Source organism: Leucopleurus acutus, assembly GCF_964270905.1.
Source record: "Leucopleurus acutus genome assembly, chromosome: 1".
NCBI classification, from domain to species: Eukaryota; Metazoa; Chordata; class Mammalia; order Artiodactyla; family Delphinidae; genus Leucopleurus; species Leucopleurus acutus.
The window spans coordinates 141,240,197-141,261,737 of record NC_139142.1 but is presented as its reverse complement, the minus strand read 5'-3'; the positions used below and the strand labels follow the sequence as shown (position 1 = coordinate 141,261,737).

General features: G+C 37.2%; 1 protein-coding gene across 2 annotated transcripts in view; it reads right to left on the bottom strand.

The window, feature by feature from the left end:
• Positions 1–21,541, bottom strand: part of NEO1 (neogenin 1) — a gene marked incomplete at its 5' end in the record, with an annotated part of 241,706 nt that overhangs the window by 143,913 nt on the left and 76,252 nt on the right. For both annotated transcript variants that reach the window (XM_082861203.1, XM_082861204.1), the window contains 3 exons: positions 4,584–4,720; positions 16,899–17,052; positions 20,007–20,282. In XM_082861203.1, coding sequence (XP_082717329.1) covers positions 4,584–4,720; positions 16,899–17,052; positions 20,007–20,282 — 567 coding nt within the window. The remainder of the gene's footprint in view (positions 1–4,583; positions 4,721–16,898; positions 17,053–20,006; positions 20,283–21,541) is intronic.

Genomic DNA, 21,541 nt, shown 5'->3' with positions numbered 1-21,541 from the left:
TTTGTGTAGCAAACCTTCTTAGGTCTTGTACGATGAGAATTTTTACTATGCCTCACATTTTGGGTATATATAAATGCTATGTGAATTCAATGTTCTTTTCCTTTAAACCTTTAAAAAATTACTCCACTGTCCTCTTGAAATCACATCTCTCAAAATCAACACTAGGTGCAATCTAATTCTTGTCCCTTTATAGGTGATCTGCTCTTTGTCACTGGGAGCTTTTAGAAGCTCTTTTTGACTTTGATGTTATCAGCCACTGTAAATGAGTCTAATGGTGAGTGTTTTCTCCTCTCCAGTATTTAGCAGTCATTAAAAGCCCTCTCAATCTTAGGTCTTCCATTAATCTTTAATTCTGAGAAATTTATCTTAATTATTTCTTCAAATATTTCTTTCTCTCTTTTTATTTCAGATCTCCTCTAGGATTCCTATTTATCTGGATACAAGCCCTAATACATCTAATACATCTAATACATCTAACTTTCACACCCCTTGGCTTTTATTCTATGCATTCTCTCATTTAATGCTATGTTCTTAGAGAGTTTCTCAATGTAATCTTCCAACTCAGGAGTTTGTTCATCAGCTGTATATCTTAGACTATTAGTCTACCGTGTTCTTTACCTTCACTACATTTTTCATACCTAATATTCCTACTTGGTTCTGTTTTCACATTTTCTAGTTCTTGCATTATATTGCTAATATCCTTCTTATCTCCTTAAATGTATTTATCATGCTTATTTTAAATTCTTGGTCAATTTTTCCACTAATTCGCCATCAGATGGTATATGTTATTCACTTGGTTGTCTTTCTCTGAGAGCAGCTGTACAATTCAGGGGAGTAGTTTGGCTATAAACTAATGTTCTTCTGGTGTACCAGCCACTCTATCTGAGAACATGTATGGTCACCAGGCCCTAACTGCAGGAGGATGAGCCCTGGAGTAAAGAGTCCTAAGGACCTCAGAACTACTGTTTTTTATTCCAATTTGCTGGGCATTCCACAGGTAACTCCTCTGGTCAATGTTTCATATTTAAATTCTTAGGTAGAAATAGCACCGGCCTCAGAGTCTTCCTAGGTTAAAACCTACCAATCTGGGAGTTTGGAGGCAGTGTGGGGGAAAAAGTTGAAAAGTGATCCCCTAAGGGCAGTCAGGCCATACCAGTTTCATTAATGCCATCAGAGCCCCAGCAGACCTTTTGAATGGACATGGAAGCCTGGGCCATTCCTGTTCATTTCTGCTGTGAAAAGATAGTCTCAAGGCAACACCAGCGAGGAAGATAAAATTTAACAGCCTCCTTCCAATCTACTTTCTCGCTGTTACCGCTGGCAGTCCTTCGTCCCAGGCTGCAGCCACCACCCCCACAAACCATCTTTCTTTCACTCATCCATAAACACATACAGGTTCATAGCACCTGAGTCTCCCCATAATTCCCTCTCACTCCTCTAGTTTCTTCAGAGTTGATTTTGGGTGAGGGAGTCAACAGCTAGAATCAGATTGACAGAAAATGGAAACCAGCCTAGAAACTACTTTCTTCATCAAAGGTGTAGAAGTCTTGCTCAATTTCAACCACTCCCAACTCAGTTCAAAGATTTCAGGCAAGCAGATGAATGAAAAGTTAATATTTAATAGAACATCTTACCACCAAAAAAGCTACCTGGGGCATCTAGTTTAGAGAGTAATTCTTTCATGGATAGAGATCTTATGCCACCTCTAGCTTCATACCTTTGAAAACACCTTTTAGCTATTTTTTCTAACTTTTCATCACCATAGACTTATAAAGCATTCGGTGTAAACTTCTGGGTGAAATAAAAAACAACCAAAACTCTTCTATTGGTCTGCTCACTAAGATTTTTGACCTTGAGATATTTTTAAGCACCAGAGTTCCCCAGTCATCTAATGAAAATCAAAATCATGGCAGGCACTCTAAAACACATATGTACAACTATTAGCCTCAAGCCAATATGAAACTATGTTAGATACAGAGAAGTTAGCAGATAGGCTGCTATTTCAATAGTAGGCAAAAATGGAAGGACCTAACATAGAACCTTAGACATTCTCCCCAATTGAGGTTGGGGAGGAAAAGAAAGAGTTGGTGGACTATTGATAAAACTTGGTAAGTAAATGAATTTGGTTGCCCCCTAAAATAAGGTTATCAAAAAAGCTAGTTCAACCTTAAATTGTATTGTAGATATTGTAGAATACAATATCTAGTACCAAGGAGGTGATGTTTTTGCTCTGTTCTGTACTGATGAGATGGTATCAGTAATACTTTTCAGTACTGAGCACCACACCACATTCTCTGAAGGTCAAAATCTTTTAAACTTTTGCCAATATGATGGTGGGGAAAATGGTATCTTTTAAATTTGTATTTTTCTGACTGCTAGTGAAATTGACTATCTACTGATGAAGAAATGCAAATAGCTAATAAACTCCTGTGAATTGCCTGTTGGCAGTCTTTATCAGCTTTCTTTAGGTTATTTCTTTTTAAAAAATCTCTTTCTGAAAGGTCTCTTTATTTTAATGATTCTGACCCTTTCTCAGTTATGTGTTGCAAATATTTTCTCCCAATATATCATCTGCACAGGGTCTTTCTATAACTTTTTAAAAAATGTGTATGTTGTCAGAATTTGTTGGGTTTTGCTTGACATGCCATTTCTCTTTTTCCTAAGATAGTCTCTCCCATTAGAGATAATACAAACGCTATCCCATATATTCTTCACCTTTTCACATTTACACCTTTGAAATGAAGTAGAGATCCAACTTTATTTCCTTCCACTTAAAAGTCTTTTGTACCAATACTCTTTAATAAATAAAACACTTTTCCCCTCTGAATTGAAGTACCACTTTGATAATATTTTAAAGTTCCATAATTACTTGTATCAGCTAGATTTTATTCCCTTCTATTGTCTAGTCTATTCTTGGGCCAATGCCATGCTGTTTTGATTGGAGAAAGTTATTTAATTTTAATATCTGGGTTTCTTCACTCTTATTCTTTTCTCAGTTTTCTAGAATGTATTCACTTAAAGGGCATTTTCTTAAGGCACAGATGATAAGATGGAACAGGATACAAAGTACCAGATGTATGTGTTATCCTGTAACTAAAAACTGCAGTTAATTAAGCTAACAGACAGAGTCTTAATTAGATTCCATACAATGAATAAAAACAAAGAGCAGAAATTAATTGCATGGACAAATGTAACTAATACATATGGCAGACACTACGCCTCCCATTTGAGGCTAATAACAAGGTACTTTACTTTGGAGGAAACTGAGGCACAGGTGGAAAAATGGAGACAGTATCAAGCCAAGAACCTGACTAACGAAAAAAAACAAAAAGAGAAAACATCCACCAAGGGAGGCATGGAAGTTCACTAATATTTTACTTGTCCAGTTCCAATTACATAGAGGTAAAGAAATCAGTCATTCTACCACTGGTCTAATCCTACTTACTATCTAGCCAGAGCAATGGTTGAGCTCAAGTGAGTTAACAGTTATATGAACTCTAAGGCCTGCTCTTTTGATTTGCAGAGATTATGAAGCCACCCACAAATAGCAATACAGAAAATAAACATTCTATGCCTCTGCCAGCACAGAACCCCAATGTGCTCCCCAATTCCTATCAAACAGAGTAGGAATGTGACTACTTTCCACTCTGAAACCCACAAAATGTACCAAGAGAAAGAAACCTTCATATAAAATATGAGATCACCCCAAACCATGTATCAGGAAGTAGTCTATCAAATACAGTACACTTTGAGACAACTTGATAATGAATATCATAAGTTAATATATACCTCTACATATCCAAGCAGTGTTGGATTTCCCTAAAAGTAACAGAGAAGATCTTAAAGATTTTTATTTGAAACAAAGACAGATTTGCAGACAATTCATAGGAGAGAGAGCAAATGTTCCTCTGAGGGTATACTTCCGTATGGAGGAAAAACAAGGGAGATGGGGAGATTATGTGTACATGCCATGGTCATTTTCTTTGACTTCCAAATCAGAGAACCTATAAGGGAGATGCTGCAATGGTCAGCATTAGCTGAAAAGAAAGAAATCATCAAATCAAACAGGTTGTTATGTTGAGAGCCACGCTGCGCTCCTTCCTAGGTGATCTATTCACCCTAAAGGAGGGAACACCAATGCTTAGGGTATGTGGTTCTGGGTCAGAGAAAGAGAAAGCATTTTTGAGACAAGAAAAGTGAACTGAACCTTCCAGATGCCATAGATCACACCCTTCCCTACCCTACACTACAGATAATAACAATAACTAACTTTGAGCTTTTACCATATTCTAGTCACTATTCTGGGAGTTTTACAAGCATTACTCTTCTAGTCCTGAAAACAACTCCAATGAGGTAAGTACTCTCATTAAATCTCCACTTTACAGATGAGAAAAATGAAGCTCAGAGTAGTAAATTTCCTATAGTTATATAGCTAGGAAGTATTAGACCCAGCATTTGAACTCAAGTAGCCCATTTACTTTTAACTATTATGGTGTACTGCCTCTTCCACATTAACTTTTAACAATTACAAACCCATAAAGCACACAGGATTTTTAAAATTTATAAAGGAAACATTTGCATACCTTGTACTGTAACCTCTGCTTGAGCTTCAATGGTCTCATTTCCATTATCAGCTATACAAAAGTAAGTGCCAGCATCATCCTCGGTGACGTCACTGATCTCCAGACTACCACCTGCCAGCAGTACCAATCTTTCAGAGCTGCATTAAAACATATTGATACATTTCAGAACTAGGAAAATAACACCTGAAAAACATTCCACATAAAACAGATAAAACACTTAGACAGTATTATTTATACAGCTATAGATGGACTGAGACCAACATAAAATATCAGAATTTAATTTACTCCAATTTGCTTTGCTCATACATAAATATCACAAATACAAATCAAAATGTTACAATGAATTATCTCCGACACTTTAATTATTCCCAAAGGGATACCATTTTTGTGACCAATTCCACTCCCCACAATCCATCTCTGCTTCTTTACTCTGCCCAGTTTTTTTTTTTTTGCAAATTACGTAATTTTCAAGTCTGGTATCAATCTGAGAGTCACACCACCACACCTATGCTATACTCAAATGACTAACAGAGAGGGCAAATGTCAGATCAGAAACAGTAAGTCATGGGGTCACAGTGCCTACTGAAAGTTTCCGACAGTGGCTTGGCTAGGAAAGGGAGGAAAAGAGGAAGGGAAGGGAGAGAGAACAGTTGCCAGAGAGCAGCTTCCTGGGTGTGGTAGCTGGGCATGAACCAGCCACCATCACGCCATCTTCAACAAGGATGCTGATCATTACTAACCCAGCTCTACAGAATGTCTTAAGTCTATTTAAGGAAAATATATATTTTTTATTTTTGTACAGGTAAAGTATTTTTATAAAGGAATTTTGCTATATGTAACACTGAGATGTATTATATATTATTTGAAGTTATCCTTGGAAAGGAAAATAACTACCAGAAGAAAATCTCATTTCCTCTCCCCACTCCCTCCTTCCCTTTTTCTCTCCCTCAAACAGAATATTTAAAAAGAAAGCCAAATGATTCTATAACATCAAGGAAGAAATCACAAACTAACATTCTGATGAAATTTTTATAAAGTGAATAAGTTTAGTTAAATTTGGAGATTTTAGAGAATTACAATTTTATTTTTACTTTGAGGTTCTACATCTAACTGACTTTCACAGGCAGATTTCTCTCTCAAATCTTAATATTGTTATATTTCCTGTCTGTAACTATGCTCAACAAAAAAGTTTTGATTACAATTTGGCTTTTCATATGGAATTCTTTTTTTTTTTTTTTTTTTTGCGGTATGCGGGCCTCTCCCGTTGAGGAGCACAGGCTCCAGATGCGCAGGCTCAGTGGCCATGGCTCACGGGCCTAGCCGCTCTGCGGCCTGTGGGATCTTCCCGGACCAGGGCACGAACCCGTGTCCCCTGCATCAGCAGGCGGACTCTCAACCACTGCGCCACCAGGGAAGCCCCATATGGAATTCCTGACACGGAAAAAAGTCAGAGGAAGCGACGACTATTCAGCCTGTGCCACACTTAATAATTCTCATTGTAAGTAAAGTGCTATCTTGGCCTAAGTTTCAGTACACTGTGGGTTTGGGTAGTCTTTCTAAATCTGATAGGCAAGATTAAGTTTCTGGACAAAGAAAGGAAAACCAGAATCAGATTTGGTGACTTCTCTAAGAAATACCCTGCAAGATCAAGACTAAACGTCATCAAGTGGTCTTCCAATGTGAACTATCTTAATTATACCCTCAAATTACAACTTTATGTGATAGAGAAGCAAGACAACATATAATGGAAGAAAGCAAGAATGACTGGGATAAAAGAAACAGAGATAAGACAGGGTTTGGGTGCCTCACAAAATAAATTTACAAAAATTAATATCCTATATATTACTCTTGGACAAAATCACAACTAAGTTTCATAAATGGAAAACAAGGTTCACAAAAGGGAAACTAGCACTACACACATATGATACCCAGCTGAGAGGAACACAATCTGAAACACTAGCTGGTATGGTACTTTTGAAACTGAGGTACAGCAATTTATATCTAATACTTACACTAAAAAATATTCCTGATACTGCTATGCCTCATGTTTGCCATAACTGAGTACAAGTACAGGAGAAGTCAATCTTTCTTAATGGAGCTTACTTTACTTTCCTTAAAAGAAGGCTGGGAGGAAGAACGTCCACTAGCTTCTCAGAATTCACTTAACTTGTTCACCTAACATATGGTGGCTTATAGTAAAATGGCAATCAAGCTTTTACAGCTCCAAAATTCAAAAACGCAGGCAACAGAAACAATAAGTGAAAAAGTATTCATGGTCAACGGACCCAAATCGAGTGTTGCTGGACACAGGAGTGTATGTATATATGTGTCTCTGAGTAGCCAGGGGTCAGTTGAGGAGAGCTTGGTGTGCTAAGGCAGGGGTCCCCAACCCCGGGCCGCAGACCAGAACCGGGACCGGTACCAGTCCGCCGCCTGTTAGGAACCGGGCCGCACAGCAGGAGGTGAGGGGCGGGTGAGCAAGCGAAGCTTCATCTGCCGCTTCCCATCGCTGGCATTACCCCCTGAACCATCCCCTCCTTTGCTTGCATTACCCCTGAACCATCCCCCCACCCAGCCCTCCCTGGTCCGTGGAAAAATTTTTTTCCACGAAACCAGTCCCCTGGTGCCAAAAAGGTTGGGGACCGCTGTGCTAAGGAGACATTTCTTTAGCAAAAGGGAAAGGCTTTTGAGCAGATCAATAACAAGATCAGATTTAGTGAGGAAACAAGAGGAGTGAGGAGTGGGGAAAAGATTAGAAGTTGTAAAGTTAGTGTAATGGTTCAGAATTAAAGAGGATGAATTATGGCAGTTACAAGAGGGGTAAAGAGAAGGCATAAAGTAATGACCACTCTTAAGAAGCTGGATGATAAAGTTAAGGAGAGGGATTTATCATTCATTTAACAATTCTTTATTGGTGTGCCTATATATGTCAGGTAGCAGCTAGGATACTGCAGTGAACAAAAACAAAATCAGTACTGTCATGCAACTGAGTGGGAAAGACAGACATAAAAAATGGTAATTCTACAAAATGGTATACCAAAAGAACTTGCCAGGAAGTTAGAAATAGACATTTCGCTGGAGAGAATGGAAAACAATAATATCAAGAGCACAAAAGGACTTCTTACACACCCTCTTCCTCTAAAACAGCAGGAAAGGAAGGGTAGGTGAAAGCTAATCTTACATGCTCTGATTTTTTTTTCTTTAAACTTTTTATTTTGAACTGTAGATTCACATGCAGTACTAAGAAATAATACAAAGAGATCTCATGTACCCTTTACCTAGTTTCCCTCAACAGTAATATCTAGTAAAACTACAACCAGGAGACTGACATTTCCACCACAAGGATCCCTCATATTGTCCTTTTTACATACAGCCACACCCACTTCCCTCCCTCTACCACCTCCCTCATTAACCCCTGGCAATCACTAAGCTGTTCTCCATTTCAATAATTTTGTCATTTCAAGAAGAATGTTACGTAAATAGTCATACAATACGTAACTTCTGGGGATTGGCTTTTTTTCACTCAGTATAATTCTCTGGAGATTCATCCAGATTGTTGCAATTATCATTCCTTTTATTGCTTAAGAGTAATTCCATAGTATGGATAGACATCGTTTGTTTAACCATTCACTCAATGAAGGACATCTGGGTTGTTTCTAGTTTGGGGCTATTATGAATAAAGCTGCTATATACATACATGTATAGGTTTCTGTGTGAACATAAGTTCATTTATACGGGATAAATGCCCAAGAATGTAAAATGTTAGGTCATATGGCAGTTGCAACATATTTTTTCAGAAACTGCCAAACAGGTTTTCAGAGTGGCTGTACCATTTCACTTTCCTACCAGCAATGTCAGAGTGATCCCGTTTCTCCACATATTTGACAGCATTTGGTATTGTCACTTTAAAAAAATTTTAGGTATTCTGATAGGTATGTAGTGATATCTTGTGGTCTTAATTTGCAGTTCCTTAATGGCTAATGATGTTAAAACAACTTTTCTTGTGCTTATTTGCCATCTGTACATCTTCTTTGGTGAACCACCTATCCATCCCTTCTGCCCATGTTCTAGTTAAATTATATGCTTTTTTTTAATACTGAGTTTTGAGATATCTTTACACATTGTAGATAATATTCCTTTGTTAGAGATATGGTTTGCAAATATCTTCTCCACTCTGTAGCTTATCTTTTCATCCTCTTAACAGGGTCTTTCACAGAGCAAAACGTTTTAATTTTGATGAAATCCAGTTTCAATTTTTCCTTTTATAGATTGTGCTTTTGGTGTAAAATCTAAAAACTCTTTGCCTAGGCCTTGATCCTGATTTTCTCTTATGTTTCTTTTCTAAAATTTCATGTTGCATATTTTACATTTAGGTCCATGATCTATTCTGAGTTAATTTTTTACATAACGTATGAGACTCAGCTTGAAGTTCAGGTTTTTGTCTATGGACGGGTGTCCAGTTATTCCAGTAGCATTTGTTGAAAAGGCTACTTTTCCTCCACTGAATTGCTTTTGCATCTTTGTCAAAAATTAGCTGGGAATTTTTGTATGGATCTATATCTGGATTCTCTATTTTATCCCACTGATATATCGGTCTATCTTTCCATCAACACCATACAGTCTTTTTTATTGTAGATACATAGTAAGTCTTAAAATCAAATAGACTGATTCTTCCCACTTTAAAAAAAAAACTGTTTTAACTACTCTAGTTCCTTTGCTTTTCCATATAAATTTTAGAATAATTTTATCTATATTTACAAAAAATCTTATTGGGATTTTGACAAGAATTGAGTTAACCTGTATATAAATTTGAAGAGAACTGACGTTTTTACTATGGTGAGTCTTCTAATCCATGGACATGGTATGTCTCTCCATTTATTTAGCTCTTCTTTGATTTCTTTCATTAGCATTTTATAGTTTTTAGTATGCAAATTTAACAAGTTTTGTTAATTTACACTTAAGATGTGAGTGACTGCAAATGCTACTGTATTTGCAATTTGTGTTCACATGTTCATTGCTAGAATACAGAAATACAACTGATTTTTATGTTTATCTTGTATCTTGTGACATTATTGAACTCACTTCTTAGTTGTAAGTTTTGTGGATTCCTTAGGATTTTCTACATAAACATATCTGCATATAGGGACTGTTATATGCCTTCCTTTCTGATCTATATACCTTTTTTTTGTCTTATTGAACTGGTTAGAACTTCTAGCACTGTGATGGTGAACTTCCTTAACTGGTTCCTCATCTTGATGGGGAAGTACTGTTGTTTGCCATTAAGTATAATGTTAGTTGTAGGTTTCTGTAGATGCTCTGAAGTTATTTTTCTAAGGGTTTTTTTTTTTAACATAATGAATGGGTGTTGAATTTTGTCAGCAGCTTTTTCTCCACTGATTAATCTGATCAGGTTTAGGTTTTTCTTTTTTTTCTTTAATTCTGGTAGATTGTACTGATTAATTCGGGGATACTAAGTCAGCCTTGCATCCCTGGAACAAACCACACTTATAGAACATATAACTTTTTATTTATTGCTGAATTCTATTTGCTAACATTTTGTTAAGAATTTTTATGTTCATATTCACGGGGGATACTAGTCTGTTGTGTTCCCTTTTTGTACTATCTTTCTCTGGTTTTGTTAACAGGGTAATAGCTTCAATTCCTTCTCTTCTATTTTCTGGAAAGATTGTGTAGAATTGGTTTTAATTCTTTAAACACTGGTAGAATTCTCCAATAAAACTATCTGGACTTGCAGACTTTTGGTGGGGGTTAAAATTACAAATTTAATCTACTTAAGAGTAAGAGGGTTACTCAATTTATCTATTTCACATTGGGTTAGATGTGGTAGTTTGTGTTTTAGAGGATATGGTTTGTCTAAGTCATCAAACTTACATGATGTATAGTTGTGTATAGGATTCCCTTATTATCCTTTTGATGTTTGCAGGGTCTTTAGTGGCATTCCTGGTTCAGTCCTAATACTGATCATTTGTGTCTTCTCCCTTTTTTTTCCAGTTCACTGATTCTTTCCTCTGTCCCATCAGTCTCTTGCTGAGCTCATCTATTGAGTTTTTCTTTATTTTGGTTATTGTCTTTGTTCAAATTTTCCATTTAGTTCTCCTTTAAGTCTTCTCTTTCCTTTTGAAGAGACTTTCTATTTATCTGCTGAGATACTCTATTTTTCCATTTGTTTCATGTGTGTTCATAATTCCCTGTTGAAGCATTTTAATGATGACTGTGTTAAAAATCTTTTTAAAATATATCTTTATTGGAGTATAACTGCTTTACAATGTTGTGTTAGTTTCTGTTGTACAACAAAGTGAATCAGCTATATGTATACATATATCCCCATAACCCCCTCCCTTGAGCCTCCCTCCCACCTTCCCTATCACACCCCTCTAGATCATCACAAAGCATCAAGCTGATCTCCCTGTGCTATGCAGCAGCTTCCCACTAGCCATCCATTTCACATTTGATAGTGTATATATGTCAATGCTACTCTCTCAGTTCATCCCAGCTTCCCCCCTGCCCCCCCATCCCAGGTCCTCAAGTCCGTTTCTACATCTGCATCTTTATTCCTGCCCTGCAACTAGGTTCATCAATACCGTTTTTTTAGATTCCATATATGTGCGTTAGCATACAGTATTTGGTTTTATCTTTCTGACTTACTTCACTCTGTATGACAGACTCTAGGTCCATCCACCTCATTACAAATAATTCAATTTCATTCCTTTTTATGGCTGAGTAATATTCCATTGTATATATGTTCCACATCATCTTTATCCATTCATCTGTCGATGGACATGCTTCCATGTCCTGGCTATTGTAAACAGTGCTGCAATGAACACTGTGGTACATGTAATTCTTTGAATTATGGTATATGCCCAGTAGTGGGATCGCCCAGTCATATGGTAGTTCTATTTTTAGTTTTTTAAGGAACCTCCATACTGTTCTCCATAGTGGCTGTATCAATTTACATTCCCACCAACAGTGCAAGAGGGTTCTCTTTTCTCTGCACCCTACCCAGCGTTTACTGCTTGCAGATTTTTTGATGATGGCCATTCTGACTGGTGTGAGGTGATACCTCATTGTAGTTTTGATTTGCATTTCTCTAATGATTATTGATGTTTAGCATCTTTTCATGTGTTTCTTGGCAACCTGTATGTCTACTTTGCAGAAATGTTTATTTAGGTCTTCTGCCCATTTTTGGATTGGGTTGTGTCTGCGATACTGAGCTGCATGAGTTGCTTGTAAGTTTCGGAGATTAATCCTTTGTTGTTTCATTTGCAATATCTTCTCCCATTCTGAGGGTTGTCTTTTTGTCTTGTGTATGGTTTCCTTTGCTGTGCAAAAGCTTTTAAATTTTATTAAGTCCCATTTGTTTTTGTTTTTATTTCCGTTACTCTAGGAAGTGGGTCAAAAAAGATCTTGCTGTGGTTTATATCAAAGAGTGTTCTGCCTACAATTTCCCCTAAGAGTTTGATAGTGTCTGGCCGTACATTTCGGTCTTTAATCCATTTTGAGTTTATTTTTGTGTATGGTGTTAGGAAGTGTTCTAATTTCATTCTCTTACATGTAGCTGTCCAGTTTTCCCAGCACCACTTATGGAAGAGGCTGCCATTTCTCTATTGTATATTCTTGCCTCCTTTGTCAAAGATAAGGTGACCATGTGTGTGGGTTTGTCTCTGGGTTTTCGATCTTGTTCCACTGATCTATATTTCTGTTTTTGTGCCAGTACCATACTGTCTTGATTACTGTAGCTTTGTAGTACAGTCTGAAGTCAGGCAGTCTGATTCCTCCAGCTCCATTTTTCTTTCTCAACATTGCTTTGGCTATCCGTGGTCTTTTGTGTTTCCATACGAATTGTAAAATTTTTTGTTCTAGTTCTGTGAAAAATGCCATCAGTAATTTGATAGGGATTGCAATGAATCTGTAGATTGCTTTGGGTAGTATAGTCATTTTCACAATGTTGATTCTTCCAATCCAAGAACATGGTATATCTTTCCATCTGTTTGTATCATCTTTGATTTCTTTCATCAGTGTCTTACAGTTTTCTGCATACAGGTCTTTTGCCTCCTCTAAGATCAGGAACAATACAAGGGTGCCCACTCTCACCACTATTATTTGACATAGTTTTGGAAGTTTTAGCCACAGCAATCAGAGAAGAAAAAGAGACAAAGGAAATCCAAATTGGAAAAGAAGTAAGACTGTCAGTGTTTGCAGATGACATGATACTATACATAGAAAATCCTAAAGATGCCACCAGAAAACTACTAGAGCTAATCAATGAATGTAGCAGGATACAAAATTAATGCACAGAAATTTCTTTCATTCCTATACACTAACAATGAAAAATCAGAAAGAGAAATTAAGGAAACACAGCCATTTATCACTGTAACAAAAAGAATAATATACCTAGGAATAAACCTACCTAAGGGTGCTTTAAAAATCTCTGTCAGGTAATTCAAAGACCTGTCATCTCAGTGTTGGCATAAATTGACTGTCTTTTCTCTTTTGAGATTTTCCTTGTTCTTGGTATGAATGGGCGATTTTCAACTGAAATCTGGATATTTGGGGCATCATATTATAAGACTCTGGATCTTACTAAACCTTTTGTTTTCAGCTGGCTTCTTCTGACACCCAGAGGAAAGGGGAGGTGCCACCTCATTATGTCAGGTGGAGGTAGAAGTCCAGGTTCTACACTCAGTCTCCACTGATCCCTGAGGGGGAAGTGGGGACTCCTCTTTACCCCTTAGCAAGGTTGGGAGTTCTGGCTCCTCACCAGGCTTCCACTGATACTGCCCCCCCTGGCTGGGTGCAGTAACAGTAACTCATTACTGTTCCCCACATGGCATCCAATGATACCATGAAGAGAGGGTGTCAATGCTACATGGTGCTGAAAGTTCTGACTCTCTACAGGCCTCCTCTGATACCACTCCAGTGGAAAAGGGAAGTTGGGAAGGAGTGTCTCTTATTGCCAGGTGGGATAAAAGTCCAGGCTCCCCATGTGTCTCCACTGATACAGCAGGGGTGGGGGCCTCAATACTTCCCAGTTGGGATGAAAATCTTGGCTCTCTACTTAGCCTCTGACACCATATAGCAGGGAGGATGGGAGACCTCATTACAACCTGGTGAGGGTGGAAGTCTAGGCCTCCCACTTGGCCTTTGCTGGCATGGGAGAGGATGGGGCCACAGTTTCTTATGTGGTGTATGGCTGGAGTAGGAGTGATTATAGTCTAACAGTTTTTATCTTGCCAGGCTGCCTCTTTCCTGGTCTTTTGGCTAGAGAGAGCACACTTTTGGTAGAGCTTTTCTTTTTATGCCTAGTGGTGTTTCCAAGTTATCAGCTTCTTCAGCTCAAGCTGGGATATACGAGGCAAAAACAAAAACCAGGGAACACACCATCATGGTGTTCCTTCAGTCTAAAAGCCCCTAGCCAGTCAATCTTCCTCTCTCCATCTTTCAGAGTCTTCTTATGTTTGTTTTACATATAATGGCTAGAGTTTTTAGTTGTAATCAGCAGGAAGAATACAGAAAAATACTACTCAATCTTCCCAGAAATGGAAGTCCTCTACTTGTTTTTTAAATACTCTAATTTTTCTACTATTGTCAACTATAATAACATTAAGCATCTTTATAACTATAACCTGTTCTTTTGCAGCTGGGTTCTAATCTATCATTCCACTAAAACATAACATTATTTAATTACTAAAACATTTTGCTGTCAGTCACCTTGCACTTTGCCATCTGTATTTTCTAAATTCTCCTCCTTTCAAATAAAACTACTCAATGAATGGGATACATTTCCACCACCACCTCCACTTCAATACCTATGTTTGGTTTGGATCGGAACAAATCTGATCAAAAGATTAAGTAAATATATCAATTCTTAAGACATTTATAAAAGCCATGGAAATGTTTTAAAATATTCATTTTCAAAGAGGTCTTAAAATTAACGATAGAAAAGGATGTCCAATAATTTAAGTTTTTTTTTACTAGACCCAGCCCAGTTACTACCTGGATTTCTAGCCACTTTTTTCTTTCAATTTCTAAATTTCTTTCTAATTTGAAGTCTAAACAATTTATTAACTAAGGTCCATCTATATATCTCATAAGGCCCTGGGAGAAACAGATATTTTGAGTAATTACCTGCATCTAACCTGAAGCACTCTTGTGTTCCATTCATCTACTTACATTTTCCTATACTACATTCAGATATTCAACCAAAATATACTAGTCACCACTATCCTTATCCAATTATATGCCAAGCACTGTGCCAGGGTCTGGAAACATCAATGTGAACAACACCAACAGTATCCTGCTCTTATATTCTTCTGAAGCTTCCTGAGACAGTGATATATCAAAGCAATGCTTCTCAGACTTTTCTACCATATAATGCAAGTATTCAAAAGCCTACAGAACTCAAGGTTGGAAACAGTCTACTCCATCTTATGTCTCCTATTTATCCTTAAAATTCAGAGTAATATTACTAGGAAATTACTAAATTTGCCTTAATTTTCTTCATAGCACTTATCATAAACTAAAATTTCGTATGTTCATATGATTATTGCCTGACTCTTCAGCACTGGAATACAAGCTCCGTGAGAGCAAAAACCTCTATTTGGTTCACTACTCTATTCCCTGCTAGAACAGGGCCTAACGTAATCAGCATTCAATAAATATTTGTTGAATAATTACTGTATAAACAAATGAGAATCACAGAAATTCTCACTTTTATTTCTTACTTAAGAAATCAAACTCTTATATCATTATTTATCTTCAGAATGTACTTCTATGATTATGAAATATAAAAGTTTTAAAAATAACCTAGCTCAGTTTTCCCATTCCTGATGCTTTGTTCTAACATGCAGCCAATTAAAATTTCTACTCTAAGAGCTTGAAATTTGTATCCCCTATTTTAAGGTTCCTTATGTTTCAGGTAGCGTAAGTTTAAAATAATTCCCTTGAAGTCTTAGAAATTCTTTGCATAATATTTAGCTGGGAAAAAGAGTGGGGAAAAAAGGAAGTAAAATACAGGCAGAAGTTGGTGACTGCACAGGTGTTCAGCAAGAAATCAGATGATACTGAAGATGATACTATCAGTTTTGCTAATGGAACATGTGAGGAACAATCTGATTGTATTCTAGCATCCCCACTGATCAGTAAAGGTTGATCACCAAGCTGACTAGTCAGATATCCCTTTCCATGTCTTGTTTACTGAATGACACAAATTAAGATTATCTGCTTACTTTGAATTACTCAACTGCGAAGCTCTATACTTGCTCTGTCCAAATCAATAGCCACTAGCCACATGTGGCTACTGACACTTGAAATGTGGCCAGACTGATTCAGGAACAGAATTTTAATTTTATTTAATTTTTATTTAAATGTAAAAGTTGAAGCAGCATTAAACACAAACTTCACTGTTTTGGTAGAACTAAATTTCCCTTTCACCTGTACACTGCATAAATTAGTATATTTAGTAGTGCGTGTATACTAGAAATTTTAATATTATATATGTGGCTTACATCACACTTCTATTGGAAAGCACTGCTCTAGGACATTGGTTCTCAACTGGGGACAATTTTGTTCCCCAAGAGACATCTGGCAATATCTAAAAACATTTTTGGTTGTCACAGCTTGGGAGTGCTATTGCATCTCATGGGCAAAGGCCAGGGATGTTACTAAACATCCTACAATGCACAAAATGACTTTGTTTTGTAAACAAAACATACCTAACTACCACCACCACCACCACCTCAGTTCTCTTACCAAAATACAACTGAGAAAAGTATCCATTACCTAAGGAAGTAATGAGGGGGGTTGGGAGAGATGACAGGTGGCTGATGTCAACAGAAAAGGCTGGTGTGTAAGATGAAAAATTTGTGATCATACAAGGAAGCTGGTATGATTTTAAAAGGCAAAAACAAAAGAATGAGGAATACATTTTCTTTTATTGTTTAAGTAAAGAAAAAAACTACTATCGACAAAATGCATATGAGAGTAAGTGAGACGTCTCTGGTAGTCAGGATCAGAAACTCTTGCAACAATTTAGGGAAGGCCTGAATTTAAGTGTACTGCAGCTCAGGAAAAAACAATGGAATAATTATCCCTTAATATCTTAAAAGCATTTTTTTCTTTAAACATCCTAATCATATACAGCAATATAAACATATTTCAAGAATGATAAATGAGCATCATGATATAGTTAAATAAAAGTGAAAGATATAATCGTTTTAAAATTAATCAAGAGTCCCAAATAAGATCAGACCAGGTCTCACACTAAGGCTGAAAAGGCTTTTAGGCAGACATTTTTACCTTTCTGTGTCAAGCGCTTCCTCATTTTTCATCCATCTAATGGTTGGAGTAGGAAGTCCTGAAGCAACACATGGTAACACTGCACTCTGACCAATGACTCTGACTAAGGAAGAAGGTTGTTTCAAAAATACCAAGTTTGATGTAACCTCAGGATCTAAAAAAAAAAAAAATTAAACAAAAGACAATAATTAAGAAAGCACTTTACCACTTTAATGATAAAGAATGGCAAATTCCTATTCAGTCTGTGTGGCTTTATACAACAAAATAGTTTAAGCAAAAGTGACAAGAAAATTCCATTTAAATTAGCAAACATTTCTTAATAATTTCCATGTGCAAAACTTTGTGCTAGGCTCTCTGGGGGCCTTAAAGATGTATAAGTTATAGCTCCTGCTTTCAATGTGCTTACTGGTCATCTGAGTGAGATCTGACGTGAATCCCCTTCATTTTAAAAGGTAACATAAAGTAAATGCTTCATGAGTGGTACAAATAGAAAAAAGACTGATCAAGCTCAGGACCCTTAGCAGTATCCTCCCCACTCACAGGGATACCATAAGTGGTTTCTTTTCCTTCCCTACACCTGTGTGTTACTTCTGAAAATCTTTGATCTTCATCGCTTTGACTTTCTCACTTAGACTGTCAAACCTTTGATTTTATAATGGTGCAACTAACAGGCTACCACTATACGTGTATTCACTTCATACAGCTGCCCTCTTATGAGCATATGAAAAGGCCATACTCGTGGGGTAGAAGACAGGGTTCTCTACTAGATGGGGGTGCTATTTCTAATGTTAAGTTTTGAGAAAAAAGACTGTTCTCAGGCAAAGAGATGTGACTCTTATCCCCATACTCTTAGAAAAAGATGTTCTATAGCCATGGTAACAACCACCAGAGCTGGCCTTAAACTTATGTAACCAATCGATGACAGTTCTGTAGCTATGGTAACAAACACTGTCTAATAGTTCAGTACAACTTGCTTCAGTGAACATGCCTTTGAAAGCCAACCAATGAGTTTAACCAATGCCTTTAAAAGTCAGCCATTCAGTGGTGGAATCCCATGCTTCTAAGGCTGACACTGCTCTCATCTCTGTAACCAACCATAAAACATGCTTCTATTACTGACATCAACCCATCCCAGCCTCCTAACCAACACACCAAGAACAATGTCTTCCCAAATATTTTATAGGAGATCAGCAGTTTGCATTATTCGAGACGACTATGCTTTACAAGCATAGCTCTCCGTTAAGTAAACAAAACATTCTGTACTTTTTGTTTCAGATATTTCATGGTGGCTCATCCTTTTGACACCAAGAATCTTATTTACTTGAATCTGGTTTTAGGATTTGCTTGACTGCTACCACAGATTTAGAGAAAAAAATATGACCTCTGTCTGCTATCAAATATGCCCTCTGTCACATAAAAGCAAGTCAGGAAGTAGGCAGGAAGACATCGCTATATAGCAATAGTTCTCTTTCACCTTGAACTATTTACCTAGAATTAATCAAATTTTGATCAAAACAAACAAATCTGAACAAATATTTATTGGCTTCTATGTGCCAGTTACCATTCTTGGCAGCAGACAAAATTCCCTGCCCTAGTTGAGCTTACATACTAATAAGGGGAGAGAGACAACAAATAGAAGACATGGTATGTCAGCTGGTGTACGTTCTCAAGCAAAATGAAGGGGGAAGGAGAAAGCGCTGGGGCACAAATGGAAGACTGTTGTTTTAAACAGTGGTCCAAGAAAGCTTCACTGATAAAGTGATATTTGAGCAGAGAGGTAAGACAGTGAGTCAGACAGAGATATCTGAGGGAAGAGGATTCCAGGCAGAGAAAATGGCAAGTAGAAAGACCCTAAAGCAAGAGCATGTTTGGAGTGTTCTAAAAACATAAGGTGGCAACAATCACAGAGTGTGGGAGAGAAGGGTATGAGATGTAAGAAGAGAGATGGGGGAGGGAGGTGGCATTAAGGTTATACAAAACCTTACAGGCCAAGGACTTTTAACATTTGCTCTGAGATGGGAAACCATTAGGAGGTTTTACGCAAAGATGTGACATGATCTAATAAACATCTTAAAAGATAACTGTGGCTGCTGAGCTGAGAATACACTGGGATAGGAATGATAAGAGCAAGAACGACGATGACAAAGGAAGAAACTGCATTTTAAAAAATCAGTTCAAGGCCCATTAGGAATACTCTCAAGAGTGGCTGCTCATAACATTGGATAACATTGGCCTCCCTTTGCAAGCCAATCCATAGGCTAAAAACATGCCTACAAAATGGTTATATATAAAAACTGTCCAAACAATGTAGGGATGGTCCAACTCAGATTTGAAATGAGAAATATGGAAAGAATCAGGCATGTAGCAGTGGGAACAGAAGCTGAAAGGTCATGAAACACCAAGAGGGTAGAGGGACTATGATGAGCCACAAGTGAGAGGACGTCACAAGAAAGCAGAAGTTACAGAGCTGAGAAAAGATGCACAAAACAGATTATGAGGAAAGCCAGTAAGGGAAGAAAGAATGAGAACCCACAAAGAGAGGGAAACACAGAAAGAGGAGCGTTCATTAAAACGGGGGAGCATCACAAAGATCCAAGAACTCTTGCTCACCAGTGTCTCTAGAGATGCTGTACTAACAGTTACTACTCTGCCCATCCCTTATATGAACCAGCCTGAGTGAGTCTCTGATTCTTATAAGTAAAAAGACTTGACTACAAAAACAACCCTATTACAGGGAGGTAAGAGAACTATAAAAACAACCTTATTACAGGGAGGTAAGAGAACTATAAAAAGTATGCTATTGGGGGAGAGAGCAGAAGATAGAGGTTTGACAAAAGACACAGAGCTAATGTTTCTTTGGCCATGAAGAACGCCACAGATACTGAACATACTTTACTGCTTGGTAAATTTTTACTGACCAACACATTTGCTAAAAATCTGTCTGGTATGTTTTCTTCTTTTGTCTCCCTGTAAGAAACTGAAACTCTTTATGCTGACATTAATATCTCAACCCACACCTGTGACAGTGTTTATTAAAAAAAATTCTAACAGAACGATTTTTATCCATTAATAAACATAAAACCAACAGTGCTGATAATAAACTAATACCTGGAAGAACTTTTAATTCAACTTCATCACTATACTTTGGTGGCCCACCACTTTCAACTATGCAGCGATAGAGTCCCCCATCTCCTTCAGTTGCGTTGCTGATAACTAGTGTTCCACTTGGAAGTTTGGTAAGTCTATCATCCAGAAGAAGAGGCTGTCTGTTCTGTTCCCACCTCACAAATGGGACCAAATCTGCATTAACTTCACAATTCAGAATTGCACTGTTCCCAACATAAACCGAAGAAGGTTCTGGTTGGCTGGAAAATCTTGGAAGACCTAGACAATAAAGAAAACGAGAAAATAAAAAGTAGTTAAATATTACTTTAAAATGTAGTCATAGGAACCAGGAGCAAGTCAGCCGGTGTGGCCACATGTGTAGTGGAACCAGGGTCAAGAAGGTCCATGGGTCAGGATATTGGCTACATACAGGGATACAGATCAAGTAAATAAATGTACTAGGAATAACTGGAGTCAGATTCCTCACAGTTGAAGAAGCAAGGTACAAATATTAAAAGCAGAAGGGTAGAATAAATCCCATGGTATTGAACTAGAACAGAGGTACCAGTATAAACAGTTTTATAAAACTACAGATGTATATAGATAGATGTATATCTGGATATAAATGTATATGCGTAAAATATATATACGTTTCATATACAGTTATTACAGATACACACACACGCATACTAACTCTGGCCAGAGAGCCCAGAATCAATGTCACTTCAGTAGCAATGTGTACATACGGTGACCTAATCATGATTTCTAAATACTATTCTCCACTAATGCAGCTTGGATAAATGGCTGATCCTAGGACTGGAGTAGGGAAAGAACAATATGAGTCTGGAAAATCTTGTGAGAGAAAGTAAGGAAGTATCTAAAGGATAACAGGGACATATCAAAAGGACACAGAAGTCAGATCAAAAGGAGTTTCCTCTGGCTAGATCTGGGATAATGAACATTAATGCAGGAAGAATCAAGAATGGATGCTAAAACTAGTAAGTGAAAGTTGGATGAAGAATAGGATATTTACAGAGTATCAAATTACTTCTTCCCAAAATACTTATTACTAATTAATAAAAGTACAAATATTTATTAACTTTAGAGTAAAGAAACATAGTACAGACAATCTTAACCAAGTAATAGAAGTTAACATCACCAGTAATGGAACAAAATACCACATGCTTCCTGATATGATGCACTAATAATACAGCATCACTTCTGGGATATTTCTCCCCAAAATGCAAAATCTAAATCTATTCATGGAGGAAAATTAGAAAATCTGAAATGAGACAAGGATAAACTGAAGAATGGTTTGAGATCGTAAGAATCTAAGGAGAGAACTACTAAGTAAAACTTGTAACCCTGGACCAGAAAGGAAGGGGGATGATGGGGCATAGTTTCTGCTTTTGTTTTTTCTGCTACTTAGAACATTATTGAGACAACCAATGAAATATGAATTGTATCTATGGATTAAATGATAGAATTTTATTAAGGTTAATTTCCTAATATTGATGGATGTTTACTTAGGAAGAGGT